General features: G+C 47.0%; 1 protein-coding gene across 2 annotated transcripts in view; it reads right to left on the bottom strand.

Annotated features, from left to right (window-relative positions):
* The window catches only part of ACER1 (alkaline ceramidase 1), a 29,744-nt gene extending 12,637 nt beyond the window's left edge, over positions 1-17,107 (bottom strand). Inside the window, exons 1-2 of one of the 2 annotated variants that reach the window (XM_083720725.1) lie at positions 16,998-17,107; positions 3,268-3,371 (exon numbers count right to left, since the gene is read on the bottom strand). In XM_083720725.1, the coding sequence (XP_083576851.1) occupies positions 3,268-3,360 (93 nt within the window). In that variant the 5' untranslated portion in view covers positions 3,361-3,371; positions 16,998-17,107. Of the gene's footprint in view, positions 1-111; positions 360-3,267; positions 3,372-16,997 lie in introns of those variants that run through there. The other variant, XM_083720726.1, reaches the window with a different exon arrangement.
* Positions 17,108-18,313: the final 1,206 nt, after the last annotated feature.

Genomic DNA, 18,313 nt, shown 5'->3' with positions numbered 1-18,313 from the left:
TTTAGGAGGGAAAAAGTCTTATAGAGCAAAAAATACGGTAAAAGTTATTTCACCCACCCACCCAATCCAAGATAACACCCAGCGAAAACTCTTTCTCTCAAGCAACATTACCGTCGCTCCTCAAGCCACGTGTCGCAAGCGTCGTTTTCTTTTCCCGGTCTTTAGTAAATGCTTCGCGTGGCTTTTCTTTGGTTTAAACATGTCAGCGCATCACAGTTCCCTGTTATCTGCTTGGAGGCGGGGGTTGGGGGAGCTGTGGTGGAGATGCTTTCAGATGTGCTCTGCTGTGCGCCTGCAGCCTAAAGGCGAGATCCCAGCGAGGAGGGGGTGAGGTCAGGGGCTCCTGGAGACCCTGCCCTCTTCCAGCCTCCCCAAGCCTTGCCGTGGGGCAGACGCCAGCCAGCCAGCTCCAGAAGCTGAGCAGGTAAAGCCGGTTTATTTTCTGGATCTCTGTGAAGGTGTGTGGGTGGTCAGCTACTTAAATGGGCGCCCCACTTTCTCTGTGCCAGGAGAAAGCAGTTTTGAAGCAAACACCACACCCTCCTTCCCTTTTTGGCATCAAGCCAGAATTTGGAGCTTCGGGAGTGAGGGAGAGGGGAGCGTCTTCACCTTTGATGTACCTTTGCCATATTTCCCATCCCTCGGCATGGCGTGGAATTTGCAATTGGAATATTCAGTCTCTGCAGGAAGCGGTCCGTTTGTGGCTGGTGTAATATGCTACCGGTCCGGATTCAAGGTGCAAATGGCCATGACGACTCAGGGCCCAGGAAACCTTCAGCTCAAACCAGCCATAGGCAAACTCTGGCCTTCCAGAAAGCCAGTGTGGTGTAGTGGTTAAGAGCGGTAGATTTGTAATCTGGGGAACTGGGTTCGCTTCCCCGCTCCTCCACATGCAGCTGCTGGGTGACCTTGGGCTAGTCACACTTCTCTGAAGTCTCTCAGCCCCACTCACTTCACAGAGTGTTTGTTGTGGGGGAGGAAGGGAAAGGAGAATGTTAGCCGCTTTGAGACTCCTTCGGGTAGTGATAAAGCGGGATATCAAATCCAAACTCCTCTTCTCCAGATGTTTGGGACTACAATCCCTTTCACCCCTAGCTAACAGGACCAGTGGTCAGGGATGATGGGAATTGTTGTCCCAAACATCTGGAAGACCAGAGTTTGCCTATGTCTGGCTTGAACCTTCAGTTTAGTCGGAATCTCCTTGCTTCTAACTTGGAAGTCCTCCCTTCCAGAGCAAGAGAAAACAAGCTTGCTCCCGCTACCATGTGGCAGCCCTTAAGATATTTGAAGAGGAGATATCATCTCCCTTATCTCTTTTCCAGGCTAAACATGCCCAACTCCTTCAACCATTCCTCATCAGGCTTGGTTTCCAGACCCTTCATCATCTCAGCCACCCTCCTCTGCACACCTTCCAGCTTGTCAACGTCCTTCTTAAATTGTGGTGCCCAGAATTGGACACGGTATCTCAGGTGTGGTTTGACCAAGACAGAATAGAGCGGAACTATGACTTCCCTTAATCTGGACACTAGACTTCTGTTGATGCTGCCTAGAATACCATTCACTCTTTTTGCTGCTGCATCACATTGTGGACCCATGTTGAGCTTGTGTTCCACCAAGACCCCTAGATCCTTTTCACATACACTACTAGTAAGCCAGGTGCCCCCCCATCCTATATTTGTGCATCTGGTTCTTCTTGCCTAAGTGCAGAACCTTACATTTGACCCTATCAAAATTCATTTTGTTAGCTTGTGCCCAGTTCTCTGATCCATTAAGGTCATTTTGAATCCTGATTCTGTCTGCTGCGGCATTAGCTACCCCTCCCAGTTTGGTGTCATCTGCAAATTTCACCAGCATCCCCTCAATTCTTCATCCAAGTCATTTATAAAGACGTTGAACAACAACGGGCCCAGGACAGAACCCTACGGCACCTCATTTGTCACTTTTCCCCAGGATGACAAAGAAAACTTTGGGTTTGTGTTATGCACTCAGCTTGCATCCTAGAACAATAGACAGGTGGGGTCCTAGAAGGCAGCCACCTGATTGGTCTGCAGGAGCCGCCCAATCAGGCTCCAGGAAGAAGTGAATCAGCAACCTGATTGGCCTGCAGGAGCAGTCCAATCAGGCTCCAGGAGGGGAGTTGAATCAGCCAATCACAGGGGATCCATTGTGAAAATAATGTATATATAGACAGAGGTTTTTTTGGGAAAGCACTCACACACTGTTTACCATGAGCTAAAACGAAGAGCATGAAATCAACACTCAACTCTGAGTATATTTCAGTTTGGTCAGTCAATCACCTAAACGTTGCCTCGTTCAACCCATATTTTACCAGCTTCCTCGCGAGAATATCATGGGGCACTTTGTCAAAAGCCTTTCTGAAATCAAAATACAGTGGTACCTCGGATTACATGTGCTTCAGGTTACATACGCTTCAGGTTACAGACTCTGCTAACCCAGAAGTATTACCTCGGGGTAAGAACTTTGCTTCAGGATGAGGACAGAAATCGTGCTCCGGCGGCGCGGCGGCAGCAGGAGGCCCCATTAGCTAAAGTGGTGCTTCAGGTTAAGAACAGTTTCAGGTTAAGAACGGACCTCCGGAACGAATTAAGTACTTAACCCGAGGTACCACTGTATTGTATGGAAGAAAACATGTACAGCTTCTGAGAGCTGCTTCGCGGCCTTGGTTAGAATCACAGAATCCTAGAGTTGGAAGAGACCCCAAGGGCCATCGAGTCCAACCCGCTGCCAAGCAGGAAACACCATCAGAGCACTCCTGACATCTGGTTGTCAAGCCTCTGCTTAAAGACCTCCAAAGAAGGAGACTCCACCACACTCCTTGGCAGCAAATTCCACTGTCAAACAGCTCTTACTGTCAGGAAGTTCTTCCTAATGTTTAGGTGGAATCTTCTTTCTTGTAGTTTGGAACCATTGCTCCGTGTCCGCTTCTCTGGAGCAGCAGAAAACAACCTTTCTCCCTCCTCTATGGGACATCCTTTTATATATTTGAACATGGCTATCATATCACCCCTTCACCTCCTCTTCTCCTCCTCGCCCAGACCACAAAAGCAGCTCTGATGCCTCGATGGAACCCTGAGTTTTTATTTCATTTGCAAGGGAGCATCCGGAAAATTCGCATCTCCTTGACTAGACCATAGCCAAGGTTCTCAGCACATCCTCGCCAGGTCCTGGTGAACAAGTACATTTTGTTTATTGAATGAATAAATAAATAAGATGAAATAAATGAGGGCAGACAGAACGGCGGCTTACCGTGTTGTAGTATTCTGCAATATACTCTGACTGTGCAAAATTCTCTTCGCACCAGTCTACTTCAGCGCTTTGGTAGGCAAATATACTAGGCATGCTGGCAACACCTTTCAAAACAGAGGAACACAACACCTTAGTACATACAGAGCGTTGCAGTGGGAAAAAACCCCACCTATCCAGATTTTCCATATCTCCTTCCCTCTGAAATATTGCAGCACACAGTTTGATACCCGGCGACGGCTCTGAGCTGGTGTACAAGAATCTGCCGGGAAGATGCTAAGAAAATGAAGGAACCTTATTCCACATGTGGTGGACTGGTCCCCAAATCAAAAAAAAAAATGGGACATGATTTATGAGGAACTTAAAAATAAATAAATGCTAAAATATACATTCCTAAAGAAACCTGAAGCTTTTTTGTTAGGCATTTTAACCATAAGCATCCATGAAAGAGTGTTTCTTCACGCGACAACAGCTTTAGAACAGGGGTAGGCAACCTAAGGCCCTGGGGGCCGGATCGCCTTCTAAATCCGGCCCTCAGACAGTTCAGGACTCAGCGTGTTTTGACATGAGTAGAATGTGTGCTTTTATTTAAAATGCATCTCTGGGTTATTTGTGGGGCCTGCCTGGTGTTTATACATGAGTAGAACGTGTGCTTTTATTTAAAATGCACCTCTGGGTTATTTGTGGGGCCTGCCTGGTGTTTATACATGAGTAGAACGTGTGCTTTTATTTAAAATGCATCTCTGGGTTATTTGTGGGGCCTGCCTGGTGTTTTTACATGAGTAGAAGGTGTCCTTTTATTTAAAATGCATCTCTGGGTTATTTGTGGGGCGTAGGAATTCGTTCATTTCCCCCCCCTCCAAAATATAGTCCGGTGATTGGGCCGGATCCGGCCCCCGGGGCCTTACTTCGCCTACCCACGGTTTAGACTAAATGTAATCCACCTGGAGAAGGAACTGGGAAACCACTCCAGTCTTTTGCCAAGAAAACTCCATGGACATAAAAAAAGGGAGAATTTTTGAGAAGAAACTGGGAGTTTCCAAGGCATGCTGTGGTCCATGGGGTCACGGAGAGTCGAACACGACTAAAAAACAAGTGGATTGTCCAACAGGACGTGACAATTGTAGGTTAAAGTGAAATCTGTCCTCCCCAATTTCTTAACAATAACGGGGCTAAATTTGTACTGCGTGTCATTCTCGGATTAATTCCCCCACAAGCTTTCAAGTGGGGCGTCTGTATGGCAGGAGTTTTCGGTGTAATCTGAAGTGAAGGCCCAAGACAGGTGTTGATCACTGATCATGATGTGAGCTGCGCACAGGTGGTCTGAAGCGAGCGAGTGAGCGAGCTACCACCATTCCTGCGGAGCCTCTTTTTATTGAGACAAATATGCAAGCTAGGCAAATACATTTTTGGGCTGTGACCTTTACACATCTTCCGTCCCGAAATCGTGGGGTGGAGTGGCGTAGCGTGGGTTGTCAGCACCCGGGGCAAGGCAAGTAATTTGCGCCCCCTAACCCGTGGATTTGCGCCCCTAACCCCTAACCCCCAGATGTTGCGCCTGGCGCGGCCGGCCCCCCTGCACCCCCCACGCTATGCCACTGGTGGGGTGGTACAAAGCTATTTTGGCACCTGTTCCACAGCGTCATTTTCCCCTTGCACGGGGTATGACATAGGAAACAAAAGGTCTCAGGGGAAAACTTACAGACAGGACACTGCTGACTCTGAGACCGCAAAAGGTCGGACATAGGAGACGATGTTCTAGACAGCCATGATTGTCTGAGGGGGAGTTTTCCCTGCACCCCAGGGTCACGCGTGCAGGCAGATTGTGGCTGCCTTCTGGTGGGGAAGTGTGCTCCCTCCGGACCCCACTCCACGATATCCCTACAGTAATCCTCCAAAAAGGCAAAATGCCCTTTTCTGCAACACTGATAACAGAGAATGCAGTGTTGGCCGTGTCAACAATCTCAGCAGAACTTTGCTTTGTCAAGCCTGTCACGATAGGCTTGAAAGCCTATGTGTTTGATACCTGGCAAGCCAAACTATTTAGAAGAAGAGACACGGAGCATTTGGGATAAGCAGGGCTTTCGTTAACTGAGAGGTTGGCTTTTATTGCCAGAGTTATTCGCAACTGGACTTAACTGTCAGGAGTCCTTTGAAAAGGTAAAGGGGCCCCTGACCATTAGGTCCAGTCGTGGCCGACTCTGGGGTTGTGGCGCTCATCTCACTTTATTGGCCGAGGGAGCCGGCGTCCAGCTTCCGGGTCATGTGGCCAGCAGGACTAAGCTGCTTCTGGCGAACCAGAGCAGCGCACGGAAATGCCGTTTACCTTCCCGCCGGAGTGGTACCTATTGATCTACTTGCACTTTGAGGTGCTTTCGAACTGCTAGGTTGGCAGGAGCAGGGACCAAATAATGGGAGCTCACTCCGTCGCAGGGATTCGAACCGCCGACCTTCTGATTGGCAAGTCCTAGGCTCTGTGGTTTAACCCACAGCGCCACCCGCGTCCCTCAGGGGTCCTTTACTTTTTTTACCTCCATAGGGACGTGGGACCAGGAGATGGTCAGAAGAGGAGTGCAGCAGTCTGGCCGGTTTACGAGGGGCAAGGCAGGTCCCAGGCTGTTTAAGACCTGGAACTTAGCTTAGCAATAGACTGGTATCCAGCACAGATCTTTAATGTACTGATGCAGAAACATCCCGGGCAAACGTCATGCAGCTGCCCAGACCGAGAAATTTCATAGAATCATAGAATCCTAGAGTTGGAAGAGACCACAAGGGCCATCGAGTCCAACCCCCTGCCAAGCAGGAAACACCATCAGAGCACTCCTGACATATGGTTGTCAAGCCTCTGCTTAAAGACCTCCAAAGAAGGAGACTCCACCACACTCCTTGGCAGCAAATTCCACTGTCAAACAGCTCTTACTGTCAGGAAGTTCTTCCTAATGTTTAGGTGGAATCTTCTTTCTTGTAGTTTGGAGCCATTGCTCCGTGTCCGCTTCTCTGGAGCAGCAGAAAACAACCTTTCTCCCTCCTCTATGTGACATCCTTTTATATATTTGAACATGGCTATCATATCACCCCTTAACCTCCGCTTCTCCAGGCTAAACATGCCCAGCTCCCTTAGCCGTTCCTCATAAGGCATCGTTTCCAGGCTTTTGACCATTTTGGTTGCCCTCCTCTGGACACGTTCCAGTTTGTCAGTGTCCTTCTTGAACTGTGGTGCCCAGAACTGGACACAGTACTCCAGGTGAGGTCTGACCAGAGCAGAATACAGTGGCACTATTACTTCCCTTGATCTAGATGCTATACTCCTATTGATGCAGCCCAGAATTGCATTGGCTTTTTTAGCTGCCGCGTCACACTGTTGGCTCATGTCAACTTTGTGGTCAACCAAGATAGACGGAAGTGGCAGCAGGCAAGGGGAGTAGGGGCATCTGTGCGAGAGGGCAGGTCCCATGGACCTGGCAAGTCTCAGATCAGGCAGAGAGGAAGCAATAGATGATTGGACCAGTGGGAACGGCGGCTCAGTCTGAGCAAAAGAATGACAAGGAGCTCAAAGTGAGCTCCTGGTTGTCCCTTTGAATCTTTACCTGTAGGAACGTAGAATCATAGAATGGTAGAGTTGGAACTGGACACCCAAACTTCCTCTAATTCGACCCCCTGCGACGCAGGGATCTCAGCTAAAGCACCATGGCAGATGGCCACCAAAGCTCTGCTTAAAAACCTCCAACGAAGGAGAGCCCACCACCTCCTGAGCGAGACCATTAGGAAGTTGTCTTATGCAGAGGCTGAACATTTCGTCCACCTAAATCAGGGTTGATTACACTGACTGACAGAGGCTCTCCATAATTTCGGGGAGAAGTCTCTTCTACCTTCCGCTTGCAAGGAAGGTGCTGTCCCGCTGAGCTATGGCCCTTCCTCAATTTGTACCCATCTGACTCCTGGCAGTGAGAGTGGAAGTGAGAGCTGGACCATCAAGAAGGCTGATTGCCGAAGAATGGATGCTTTTGAATTCTGGTGCTGGAGGAGACTCTTGAGAGTCCCATGAACTGCAAGAAGATCAAACTGATCCATTCTGAAGGAAATCAGCCCTGAGTGCTCACTGGAAGGACAGATCGTGAAGCTGAGGCTCCAAGACTTTGGCCACCTCAGGAGAAGAGAAGACTCCCTGGAAAAGACCCTGATGTTGGGAAAGATGGAGGGCACAAGGAGAAGGGGACGACGGAGGACGAGATGGTGGGACAGTGTTCTCGAAGCGACCAGCATGAGTCTGACCAAACTGTGGGAGGCAGTGGAAGACAGGAGGGCCTGGCGTGCTCTGGTCCAGGGGGTCACAAAGAGGCGGACACGACTAAACGACTAAACAACAATGATGCCTGCCGTGATGAGCAGGGTGAGAGGCATAGATGCCAACTCCCTGTTGGCCCAAGCACCCACACAATCCCCATCAAGGGGCCAGACACCCACAAAATTTGGCTCTGGGCACCCACAGTCGCGGTGCAAAGCTGGCATTCCTGGTAGGTGGGCATGGTTTGGGGAAAAGGTTTGCAGGCCAGGCTGGTAGCCTGCAGTTCTCTTACGCCTGGAATCAGCGAAGGAAAAGACAAGCTGTTGTTTCAGATTATATATTCCTGGAATTATGCAAGAATCTCTCTCTCTCTCTCTCTCTCTCTCTGCATTGAGATAAGAGATTTTCCCACGCCTCTTGTCTCCCTCTCCACAAGAATGAAGGCGGTGGACAGGGGTGGCTGTAAACGAGTTTTGTAGAGCTAGCTAATCGCAAATTGGTGGCAATTCAGATTTTATTGCCAAACTGTTGGTTTCGTCAGGCCAGTTGCAAGGTGCTTAGGAGAGCAGGGCAGAGTTCACACTCTCAAAGATGGATGGGGAACGAATTCGAATCCATCTGCCTTTAAAGGCAACTGCTCTGCAGAATGATACACAAACCCAAACACAGCCTCTTTTGAAATCCGCCCTTCTCCGATTTTTGCCGTGAAATTATCCAGCCAAAGGGATGCGTCTAAAAAAGGCATATTCCGGGGTGAAAGTGTGTGTGGAAATGAGCGAAAACAACATAGCAGATTCATGGCGTTATGCTTTGCGAAAACGTTTATAATTGCAAAGGTTTGGAGAAAACGGTGCTGATGAATTTTCGCGAGGGAAAATAAAATCTCAGATTGATGTGGAAGTGTGGAGTACTGGATTTAAGACTGGGAGTGGGGAGGGAATCAGAAATAGGGATTGACAGATCCACCGATCCCTTGTCTCACTGAGACTGTGATAACATCAACCCAGGAGAGATTGCTGTCATGCCTTAGCCGAGAACATTTGTTCTCGCAACCTCCAATTGTCCTGTTTCCCTTCCACCTGCCATGGCAGTGGACCACACGGCCTGGTCTGCTTCCCCAGGCTGTTGTAAGGATGAAAACGATGGGGTCCGAAGCATGTTTTCAACCCTTGAAATGTATACCGTATTTTTCACTCTATAAGACGCACCAGACCACAAGTTTTTGGAGGAGGAAAACAAGGTTAAAAAATATTCTGAATCTCAGAAGCCAGAACAGCAAGAGGGATCGCTGTGCAGTGAAAGCAGCAATCCCTCTTGCTGTTCTGGCTTCTGGGATAGCTGTGCAGCCTGCATTCGCTCCATAAGACGCACACACATTCCCCCTTATTTTTTAGGAGGGGAAAAGTGAGTCTTATAGAGCAAAGAATACGGTAATTTCAGCAAACCCTGCTGACTCAAGGGAACGTTCACTGGCCTTGCACCATTCCGGTCCTCGGGACAACAAACGCACATAGGACTGTGCTCATTCTGCTCTTCAAAAGGAAAACCGGGGGGACATATCAAGTGCCAGAACAATGCCTTGTGCCCAGCTGAACCTGCGAGCCAGTGTGCGTGTAACCTCCCAAGTGGGATGGCTAGGTCAACAGAGCATGCTTCATCCCCGGTTCATGGGTTGGAACCCGGCATGGGGCAAAAATATTCCTGCACTGCAAACTTGTTAACCTTCGCAATTCCCTCCCAACTCTACGGTTCTTTTTAAAAGGGATATTATTGTTTATTAGGGGATGCGGGTGGCACTGTGGGTTAAACCACAGAGCTGCTTGGGCTTGCCAATCAGAAGGTCGGCAGTTCGAATCCCCGCGACGGGGTGAGCTCCCGTTGCTCGGTCCCTGTTCCTGCCCATTTAGCAGTTTGAAAGCATGCCAGTGCAAGTAGATAAATAGGTACCACTCTGGCGGGAAGGTAAACAGTGTTTCCGTGCACTGCTCTGGTTCACCAGAAGCGGTTTAGTCCTGCTGGCCACATGACCTGGAAGCTGTACGCTGGCTCCCTTGGCCAGTAAAGCGAGATGAGCGCCGCAACCCCAGAGTCGGTCACGACTGGACCTAATGGTCAGGTGTCCCTTTACCTTTACTATTGTTTATTAGATTATTCAAAGGTTTTAACAAATTGACTTCACCTACAGTATATCATTCACACATTTGTGGACTCGCCTTCCTTGGAGGTTTATAAGCAGAGGTCAGGCAGCCATCTGTCATTGATGCTTTAAGCTGAGATTGCAGCATTGCAGGGGGTTGGACTAGATGACCGCTGGGGTCCCTTCCAACTTTACAGTTCTATGCTTCCATGATTCATTCTTCCTTCCCACCCTGACGTTTTAATTCTTATCCCTTATTGCTGCATTCAACTCGCTGGTAACCCCGCTAACTCCATCTTATTGTCTTTGCTCCGCCGCTTGTATCTCGAACCCTGCTCGCGATTTCATATCGCATACCCTCCGACATTTTTCCGATGGAAACAGGGGGGGGGGAATGCCTCCAATTTTCCACAGTTCATCATTTCGATCTCTTAGTTTTACAGCCGATTTTGCATAATCCATCCATTTTAGAAGCCATCCCACTTCGGTCGGACAATTCTAGGATTCTGTCTGAAAACAGATGAGGTGGCCTAGCCACATGGTAAGAGTTTCAGCAGTGTAAGAAATAACTAAAGTTTTAAAAAGTAGTTGTAATAGATGGGGGGGGGCAGAAAAAGCGGGAAAAAGAGAATCATGGAAGGAGAGGGTGAGAAGTCTCTTTTCTGTCTGTTCTTTGATATCCGAAAAGGCTACTACTTTTCTTATTTCAGAGATTCTTTTCTTTTCGCATCGTTTTTCTTTATTTTTTGTTGATATGGAATTATATCAGAAACGCAAATAAATAAATAACAATAACAATATTAAAAAGAAAACAGCTGAGGTGATGGAAGAGAAATCGAGCTCTGGCCTTTCCGAGTTCGAAGAGCCACAATGGAAACCAAAGTAAATTTTTTGGGCCTCCGTGTTTTAGAGTAAAGGGAACTAGTTGCACCGTGTCAGAATTCTGGTCAATTTTGCCACCTGGAAATGAGTTAAACCGACTGGCCTGGGACACTACAATGGTACCTCTGTATGCGAATGGGATCCGTTCCAGAGCCCCGTTCGCATCCTGAAGCGAACGCAACCCACGTCTGCGGGGGTCGCGATTCGCCGCTTCTGCGCATGCGCGTGACATCATTTTGACTGTCTGCACATGCGCAAGCGGCGAAACCCAGAAGTAATGCATTCCGTTACTTCCGGGTCGCCGTGGAGCGCGACCTGAAAAAGCTCAACCTGAAGCAACTTTAACCTGAGGTATGACTGTACAGGACATGTTTGCTTTTGTTTTAACTATATATTTGTGGTTTTACCTTGTGAATGGCCCTGAGATCATATGAGGAAAGGTGGTATAATAATAATAATAATAATAATAATAATAATAATAATAATTATTATTATTATTATTATTATTATTATTATTATTATTATTATTGTCAGGGCTGCCTCTAGGTCCCAGCTCACAGAGGACCAACGCCAGGTTGATGTAATGTACAAAAGTCTTTATTGAAGTTTGGTTTCCATTCCAACGCCAGAGCGTGCAGCCCTACGTCTTAACCTTAGATCGGCGAAGTCCCGTCTGACTCATCACCCCTTCCGCACCAGTTTAAGATCCTAGCCCTACTCCACCTCTTCCGTTGTTCTTTCCTCCTCTGGGTCCTCCTGCCCCCTGGGGTTTCCTCCTTTCTGGACTCTTCTGACGCTGACCCCCCTGAGTCTTGCCCCTCCTTCCGGCGGGCTTTAGGACCTGGCTCCCTATCCGGACTCCCTGCTGTGTCGCTCGCCTGTACATTTGAACTTGGCGCGCGCGCCCAGCCGGTAACCTTCCTCCTGACCGTTTCCCCGCTCTCCGATGGAGGCGTGGTCAATCCTGACTCATCTCCTCTCGCTGGTAGTGAGAACACTGGTCCCGATTCCTGGGATTCCTCCCCCCCACTGCACTCTGGTGGGGAAGCTGGTCCTGATTTCCAACTGCTGCTCTGGGAGTCCCCGCTGGCCCCTTCCTTCTGAGGTTTCCCCCTTGGCACCCCCCTTGCCCTGGCCATCGGCGCTCCCTTCTGTGAATCTTCCGATTCGCTGGAGAGGCTCGTGGAATCCCTCTGACCGCTGTCACTGCCTCCACCCCCCTCGGATTCCTCCTCCTCGCTCTCCATCTCCTCCCACTCCTGTGCCTCTGCTCCTGAACCCCTGACAATAATAATAATAATAATAATAATTTATTTATACCCTGCCCATCTGGCTGGGTTTCCTCAGCCACTTTGGGCGGCTTCCAACCAAAGATTAAAGATACATTACAACATCAGTCATTAAAAGCTTCCCTTAACAGCGTTGCCTTCAGATGTCTTCTAAACATCAGGTTGTTGTTTGACATCTGATGGGAGGGTGTTCCACAGGGCTGGCGCCACCACCGAGAAGGCCCCCTGTATATAATTATAATACACTGCCAAGCCCACCATATGGGTGTGGTAAAAAAATTAAAATTATTATCCTCCTTAAAACCTTCCCTGCAACAAGAAGTTCAGCATCCCTGACTTCAAGATGAGGATGAAAGATGCTGTTGTTTGCATCTGGGATGAGTTGCGGAAGAATGATAGCTTTGCTGAAAGTGTAATATAGAAAATTACCGTATTTTTCACTCTATAACATGCACCAGGCCATAACACGCACGTAGTTTTTAGAGGAGGAAAACAAGAGAAAAAAAATATTCTAAACGAAATAGTGGATATATGATTTTTGTGGTTCATGCAGTGGCCACAGACATGTGATCTGACTGAGTTTGGAGTAGCCCAATGCAAAAATCCTGAGGATCCATGTGGGAGAGCCAGTGTGGTGTAGTGGTTAAGAGCAGTGGACTCGTAATCTGGTGAACCGGGTTCGATTCCCCACTCCTCCACATGCAGCTGCTGGGTGACCTTGGGCCAGTCCCACTTCTCTGAAGTCTCTCAGCCCCACTCACCTCACAGAGTGTTTGTTGTGGGGCAGGAAGGGAAAGGAGAATGTTAGCCGCTTTGAAACTCCTTAAAGGGAGTGAAAGGCGGGATATCAAATCCAAACTCTTCTTCTTCTCTTCTTTGTAACCACGGAGGAGGGAAGGAAGGGGAACCATGGATCCTCTGCTCACGAGATCTCCCCCACCACCCGCAGGCATCCGCTCCATAACACGCACAGACATTTCCCCTTACTTTCTAGGAGGAAAAAAGTGAGTGTTATGGTGCAAAAAATACGGTAGGTGCCAAAATCCAAACAGAACAGAGAATGCTATGCATGCACCACGGCTGCACAGATGTTATTGGCCCAGAGATAAAAGAGGACAAAGTCCCGACCAGAGAAGAATGGCAGATTAAATTGATGGATTTATGCCAAAATGGCAAAAATGACCGGCAGAATCAGAAATCAGGAAGACAGAAATTTTAATAAGGAATGGGGGGAATTTATAATTTACTTTAAAAAACCATTGCAATCAGTTAAAATTGTAAGTAGGATTTGGAATAATGCTTGTAGCTTAATGATGGGTTTTGGATATAATGGAGAGGTAAAAGATTTGGATTATTATAAAAGATCCAGGAGGAAATGATTAATAATGAATAATGATTAATCATATAATTAATAATGATTAATAATAGGGAGAAGTTTCTTTGGAATCTTGTTTTTATGTTGAGTGTTGTATGTTTGTGATTGTAAAACTTTAATTTGAAAAACCAAATAAATATTTTTTTTTAAATTAACATATCATTTCCAACAATCATTTAACATATTTTCTTATTTTATACAATGTTTTGCACTCCCATCAACCGCATCTGAAGATTTTTCAATGTTCATCACTTTATCTACATTTCTTAATTTCTCTGTTACTTTTAATCGTCCTTAACTAATAACTCTCCTCATAATCTTCATTGCAATATTTCACAACGTCCTCCTTACAAAACTTCTTGCAGTCCTATTAGCGTAATCTGTTTATTGCAATTGCTTTTCAAATAGTTCAAATAGTTACTCCAGTCCTCTGAGAATCTCTGGTCCTGCAGCTTTCAGATCCTTCCTGTCATCTTATCTAATTCTGCATAGTCCATTAATTCAAAATAAATTTGTTTTTAAAACAGAATATTGCCCAGTATATTGGAGGGTGGTGGAAGACTTCAGAAGACAAAATGTGGGAGAAACTCGCTGGCAAATTCAGTTGGCCTATTCTAACCAGACATAGACAGATCCTGAAGCTGAGGCTCCAAGACTTTGGCCACCTCATGAGAAGAGAAGACTCCCTGGAAAAGACCCTGATGTTGGGAAAGATGGAGGGCACAAGGAGAAGGGGACAACAGAGGCCGAGATGGTGGGACAGTGTTCTCGAAGCGACTGACATGAGTTTGACCAAACTGCAGGAGGCAGTGGAAGACAGGAGTGCCTGGCGTGCTCTGGTCCAGGGGGTCACGAAGAGGCGGACACAACTAAATGACTCAACAACAACAGAAAGCCTTAAGACCTTTGGCAAAATCTGAGCTGAGAGTCGGAGCCTTGCACCTGTGGGGGCATTCAGCCTGGAAAGAACCTTGATATGAAATTATTATTATTATTATTATTATTATTATTATTATTATTATTATTATTATTATTGAATCAAAGCATCCTTTGAAACAGTATTGCCCAAAGTGGGCACCTGGGGATGCTGGAACTATCTGGGGAGTCAGGAGTAGCCATGGGTCCAATTAGGGAGCACAGAATAAAATTAAGGGGTCTGTAGAAGCAGCCACAAAATTAAAAGACACCTGCTTCTTGGGAGAAAAGCAATGAGAAATTTAGACAGCATCTTGCCGACAAAGGTCCGTATAGTTAAAGCTATGGTTTTCCCAGTAGTGATGTATGGAAGTGAGAGCTGGACCATAAAGAAGGCTGATCGCCGAAGAATGGATGCTTTTGAATTATGGTGCTGGAGGAGACTCTTGAGAGTCCCATGGACTGCAAGAAGATCAAACCTCTCCATTCTGAAGGAAATCAGCCTGAGTGCTCACTGGAAGGACAGATCCTGAAGCTGAGGCTCCAAGACTTTGGCCACCTCATGAGAAGAGAAGACTCCCTGCAAAAGACCCTGATGTTGCGAAAGATGGAGGGCACAAGGAGAAGGGGATGACAGAAGACGAGGTGGTGGGACAGTGTTCTCGAAGCTACCAGCATGAGTTTGACCAAACTGTGGGAGGCAGTGGAAGACAGGAGTGTCTGGCGTGCTCTGGTCCAGGGGGTCACGAAGAGGCAGACACGACTAAACGACTAAACAACAAGCACAAGAAGAAGCATAAAGAAAGAAGAAACTGTCTGTACATGTTTCATCAGTTGTGTATGATGCTAACTGCCAAGTCAGGTGCATCAGTTGTGCATTTATCCTAGAATACCTATGTTCGCTTCCAATTTTAGCTGATATTTATCTTTTTGCAAAGCAATTTCTCCTAATATAATGCATGTTATTTTTACGAATATGCGGAGGTTGGACTGAAGGACCCTCACAGTCCCTCCCAAGTTTATGGGTCTATGCATTTTTATGTAGAGTTTGCCCCGGTTTGTGCAATTTTTCAACACATTACTTGGCAGAGGAATTGTGTTGCAAAATTTGGAGAAGTGCAGATTTTCAAAGGATGCCTGTGTTTAAGTTTGTGAAATATTTCGGATGGTAAAATTTGAAAGGTTCTACTTTAAATGAAAACCCACCTGTCACCACAATAGCAAGTGAAATAGGAATGTGATTCTTAAAAGCATACAGAGGTTGTGAGGTTTTTTTAAAGCAATTTGCTCATTTCATGATTGAAACTCTTTCCTGCACTCGAGTCGGCTTCCAACGCTTTGAAAAGTTTCAAATTGCAACCAGACAGTTTGATGCCTCCATCCTCTTAAATTGCGGCTTCCTGGAGTGCTGTGTTTTAGATTTGTAAGCCTTTTGGGGCAGAGACCTGTCCCCTTGAACTTTGCAAAGATACAAGGAAGAGAAGTAAGAATAAGTTGCATTTGATGAAGCCCGAACTTTGGAGTTGACCCACTTAGAGCAATGGACTTTTGACTTAATCCTTCTTATTCCAATGGGAATTTTCTTTATTCCATAAAGAAGGCTGATCACCGAAGAATGGAGGCTTTTGAATTCTGGTGCTGGAGGAGACTCTTGAGAGTCCCATGGACTGCAAGAAGATCCAACCTCTCCATTCTGAAGGAAATCAGCCCTGAGTGCTCACTGGAAGGACAGATCCTGAAGCTGAGGCTCCAATACTTTGGCCACCTCAGGAGAAGAGAAGACTCCCTGGAAAAGACCCTGATGTTGGGAAAGATCGAGGGCACAAGGAGAAGGGGACGACAGAGGACGAGATGGTTGGACAGTGTTCTCGAAGCTACCAGCATAAGTTTGACCAAACTGCGGGAGGCAGTGGAAGACAGGAGTGCCTGGCGTGCTCTGGTCCAGGGGGTCACGAAGAGTCGGACACGACTAAACGACTAAACAACAACAACATTCCAAAGGGTCTACTCTGAGCAAGGCAAGCACAGCCCAATGGCCTTGCAACTTCTAAAATGGGGATTGTTTGAAAAGAACGTGCACCTTTCAAATCCAACCCTTGCTTATAAAACCAGCATTCATCTACCTGTTTAGGGAAGCTTTTAATGTTTAATAGATTATTGTGCTTTAAATATTCTGCTGGAAGCTGCCCAGAGTGGCTGGGGAAACCTGGCCAGATGTGCGGGGTAGAAATAATAAATTATTATTACTACCAATCCATCACCTGCACATCACTTTCCATGCACATCGATGGAAGGAACATCTTTCCGCAGAGCAACCAGACCCTGATTTCCCCTGAGCATGCGCAGAGTGGCACAGAGTATATGCAGAGAGCCGAAGCGGTAGAGGGGGCGTTGACACCTTGTGGGATTTCAGACAAATCAAGGCTTTCAGAACCCCAACTAAAGAATCACGGTAAGAAAAATGGATGGACTATGCAGAACTGGCAAAACTGATATATAAACTACGGGACAAGGATAACTGTGACTTTAAAGATGAATGGGAACCCTTTACAAAGTATTTGAAGACGCAACAAAGCGAACTGGACTCCTTGGCTGGTTTTGAAGAAACATTCACAAACTTTTCACTGATAATAATCAGCTAAATAGTTTGAGGATCTATACAACTGTGCAACATGCAGAAAACAGCATTTTTAGAGAAATCAAAGACTGGAACTGGGGGAAGTCAGAATTAAAATGTTACTTTAATTTAATTTAATTCCTGGGGGAATTAAAATGTTACTTTAAAAAAACGGCTTTCGGGTTACCAGCTTTTATAGATCTGGAATTCCTGGGTTGAAGGTGAGTCCTTACCTGCGGTGTCTCCGCTCCCTCCACAAAGCCGAAACTCCAGACGTCAAAAGAGCTCCTGAAGGTGTTCCTGGGGTATCTCTTGCCGCTGCAACCTGTCCTGCTACCTTCCCTTTGCTGGGATAGAACCAGCCTCAGGGAAGTCAGACTGGAAGTTGACAAGACCAGCAAGCTGAGAGGTGGCTCTGTCTCAGGGAACAGTCCGCAGCTGGCTTCTATAACCTCTGCAAATCGCAGGGCTGGGGGAAATTTAAATAAATCTGCATAGGCTTTGAGGACAGGGGAGGGGCAGGGTGGCAAAGGCATGGCGGCCGAGCCCTGAAGCTCTCTCTCTCTCACACACACATTTCGACATATGCCAAGCTGTTTATCTCCTCCCATCGAGCCTTTGGTCCCTTCGCTTTGCGCACCTGTGTGTGGTTCCGTTTCAACACATCTCCTTGCATGTTGGCTCAGTTGCCCCAGAGGCGCATGGGGCTTGCAGGGCCGACGCGAGAAATGGGCAGGGCTGGCCACATGCCCATTTCTGCCCCTGCAGGACCCGGACAGATGTTTTCCTACAGAGATTCCCTGCCACCACCACACACACATACACACACACACACTGCCTTCCTCTAGGGTTTTTGCGGCTGCCTTTCGGGTTTTGCCATCTGGCTTTCACGGGAGCATTTTGGAATTTACAGTGGTACCTGTAGCTGTCAACTTTTCCCTTTTCTTGCGAGGAATCCTATTCAGAATAAGGGAATTTCCCTTTTAAAAAGGGAAACATTGAAAGCTATGGTGGTACCTCGAGTCACAGACGCTTCAGGTTACAGACGCTTTAGGTTACAGACTCCGCTAATCCAGAAATACAGTGGTACTTCGGGTTAAGTACAGTGGTACCTCAGGTTAAGTACTTAATTCGTTCCGGAGGTCCGTTCTTAACCTGAAACTGTTCTTAAGCTGAAGCACCACTTTAGCTAATGGGGCCTCCCGCTGCTGCCGCACCGCCGGAGCACGATTTCTGTTCTCATCCTGAAGCAAAGTTCTTAACCTGAAGCACTATTTCTGGGTTAGCGGAGTCTGTAACCTGAAGCGTATGTAACCCGAGGTACCACTGTAGTACTTCGGGTTAATCTAACTCTACATTTAATAGTATACTTATCGCATTATATTCTGTTTTATGTGCTCTATTTTCTTCCTATCTCCTCTGTTGGTTAAAGAAAGAAAGAAAGAAAGAAAGAAAGAAAGAAAGAAAGAAAGAAAGAAAGAAAGAAAGAAAGAAAGAAAGGAAGGTTCTGCAGAACATGAGGCTTTTCCTGTCTGGAAAACACTTCTTG

This window comes from Podarcis gaigeae (assembly GCF_964106915.1).
Source record: "Podarcis gaigeae genome assembly, chromosome: 18".
Lineage (NCBI taxonomy): Eukaryota > Metazoa > Chordata > Lepidosauria > Squamata > Lacertidae > Podarcis > Podarcis gaigeae.
The sequence above is the reverse complement of the archived record's forward strand: the minus strand, read 5'-3'. Positions and strand labels throughout refer to the sequence as shown.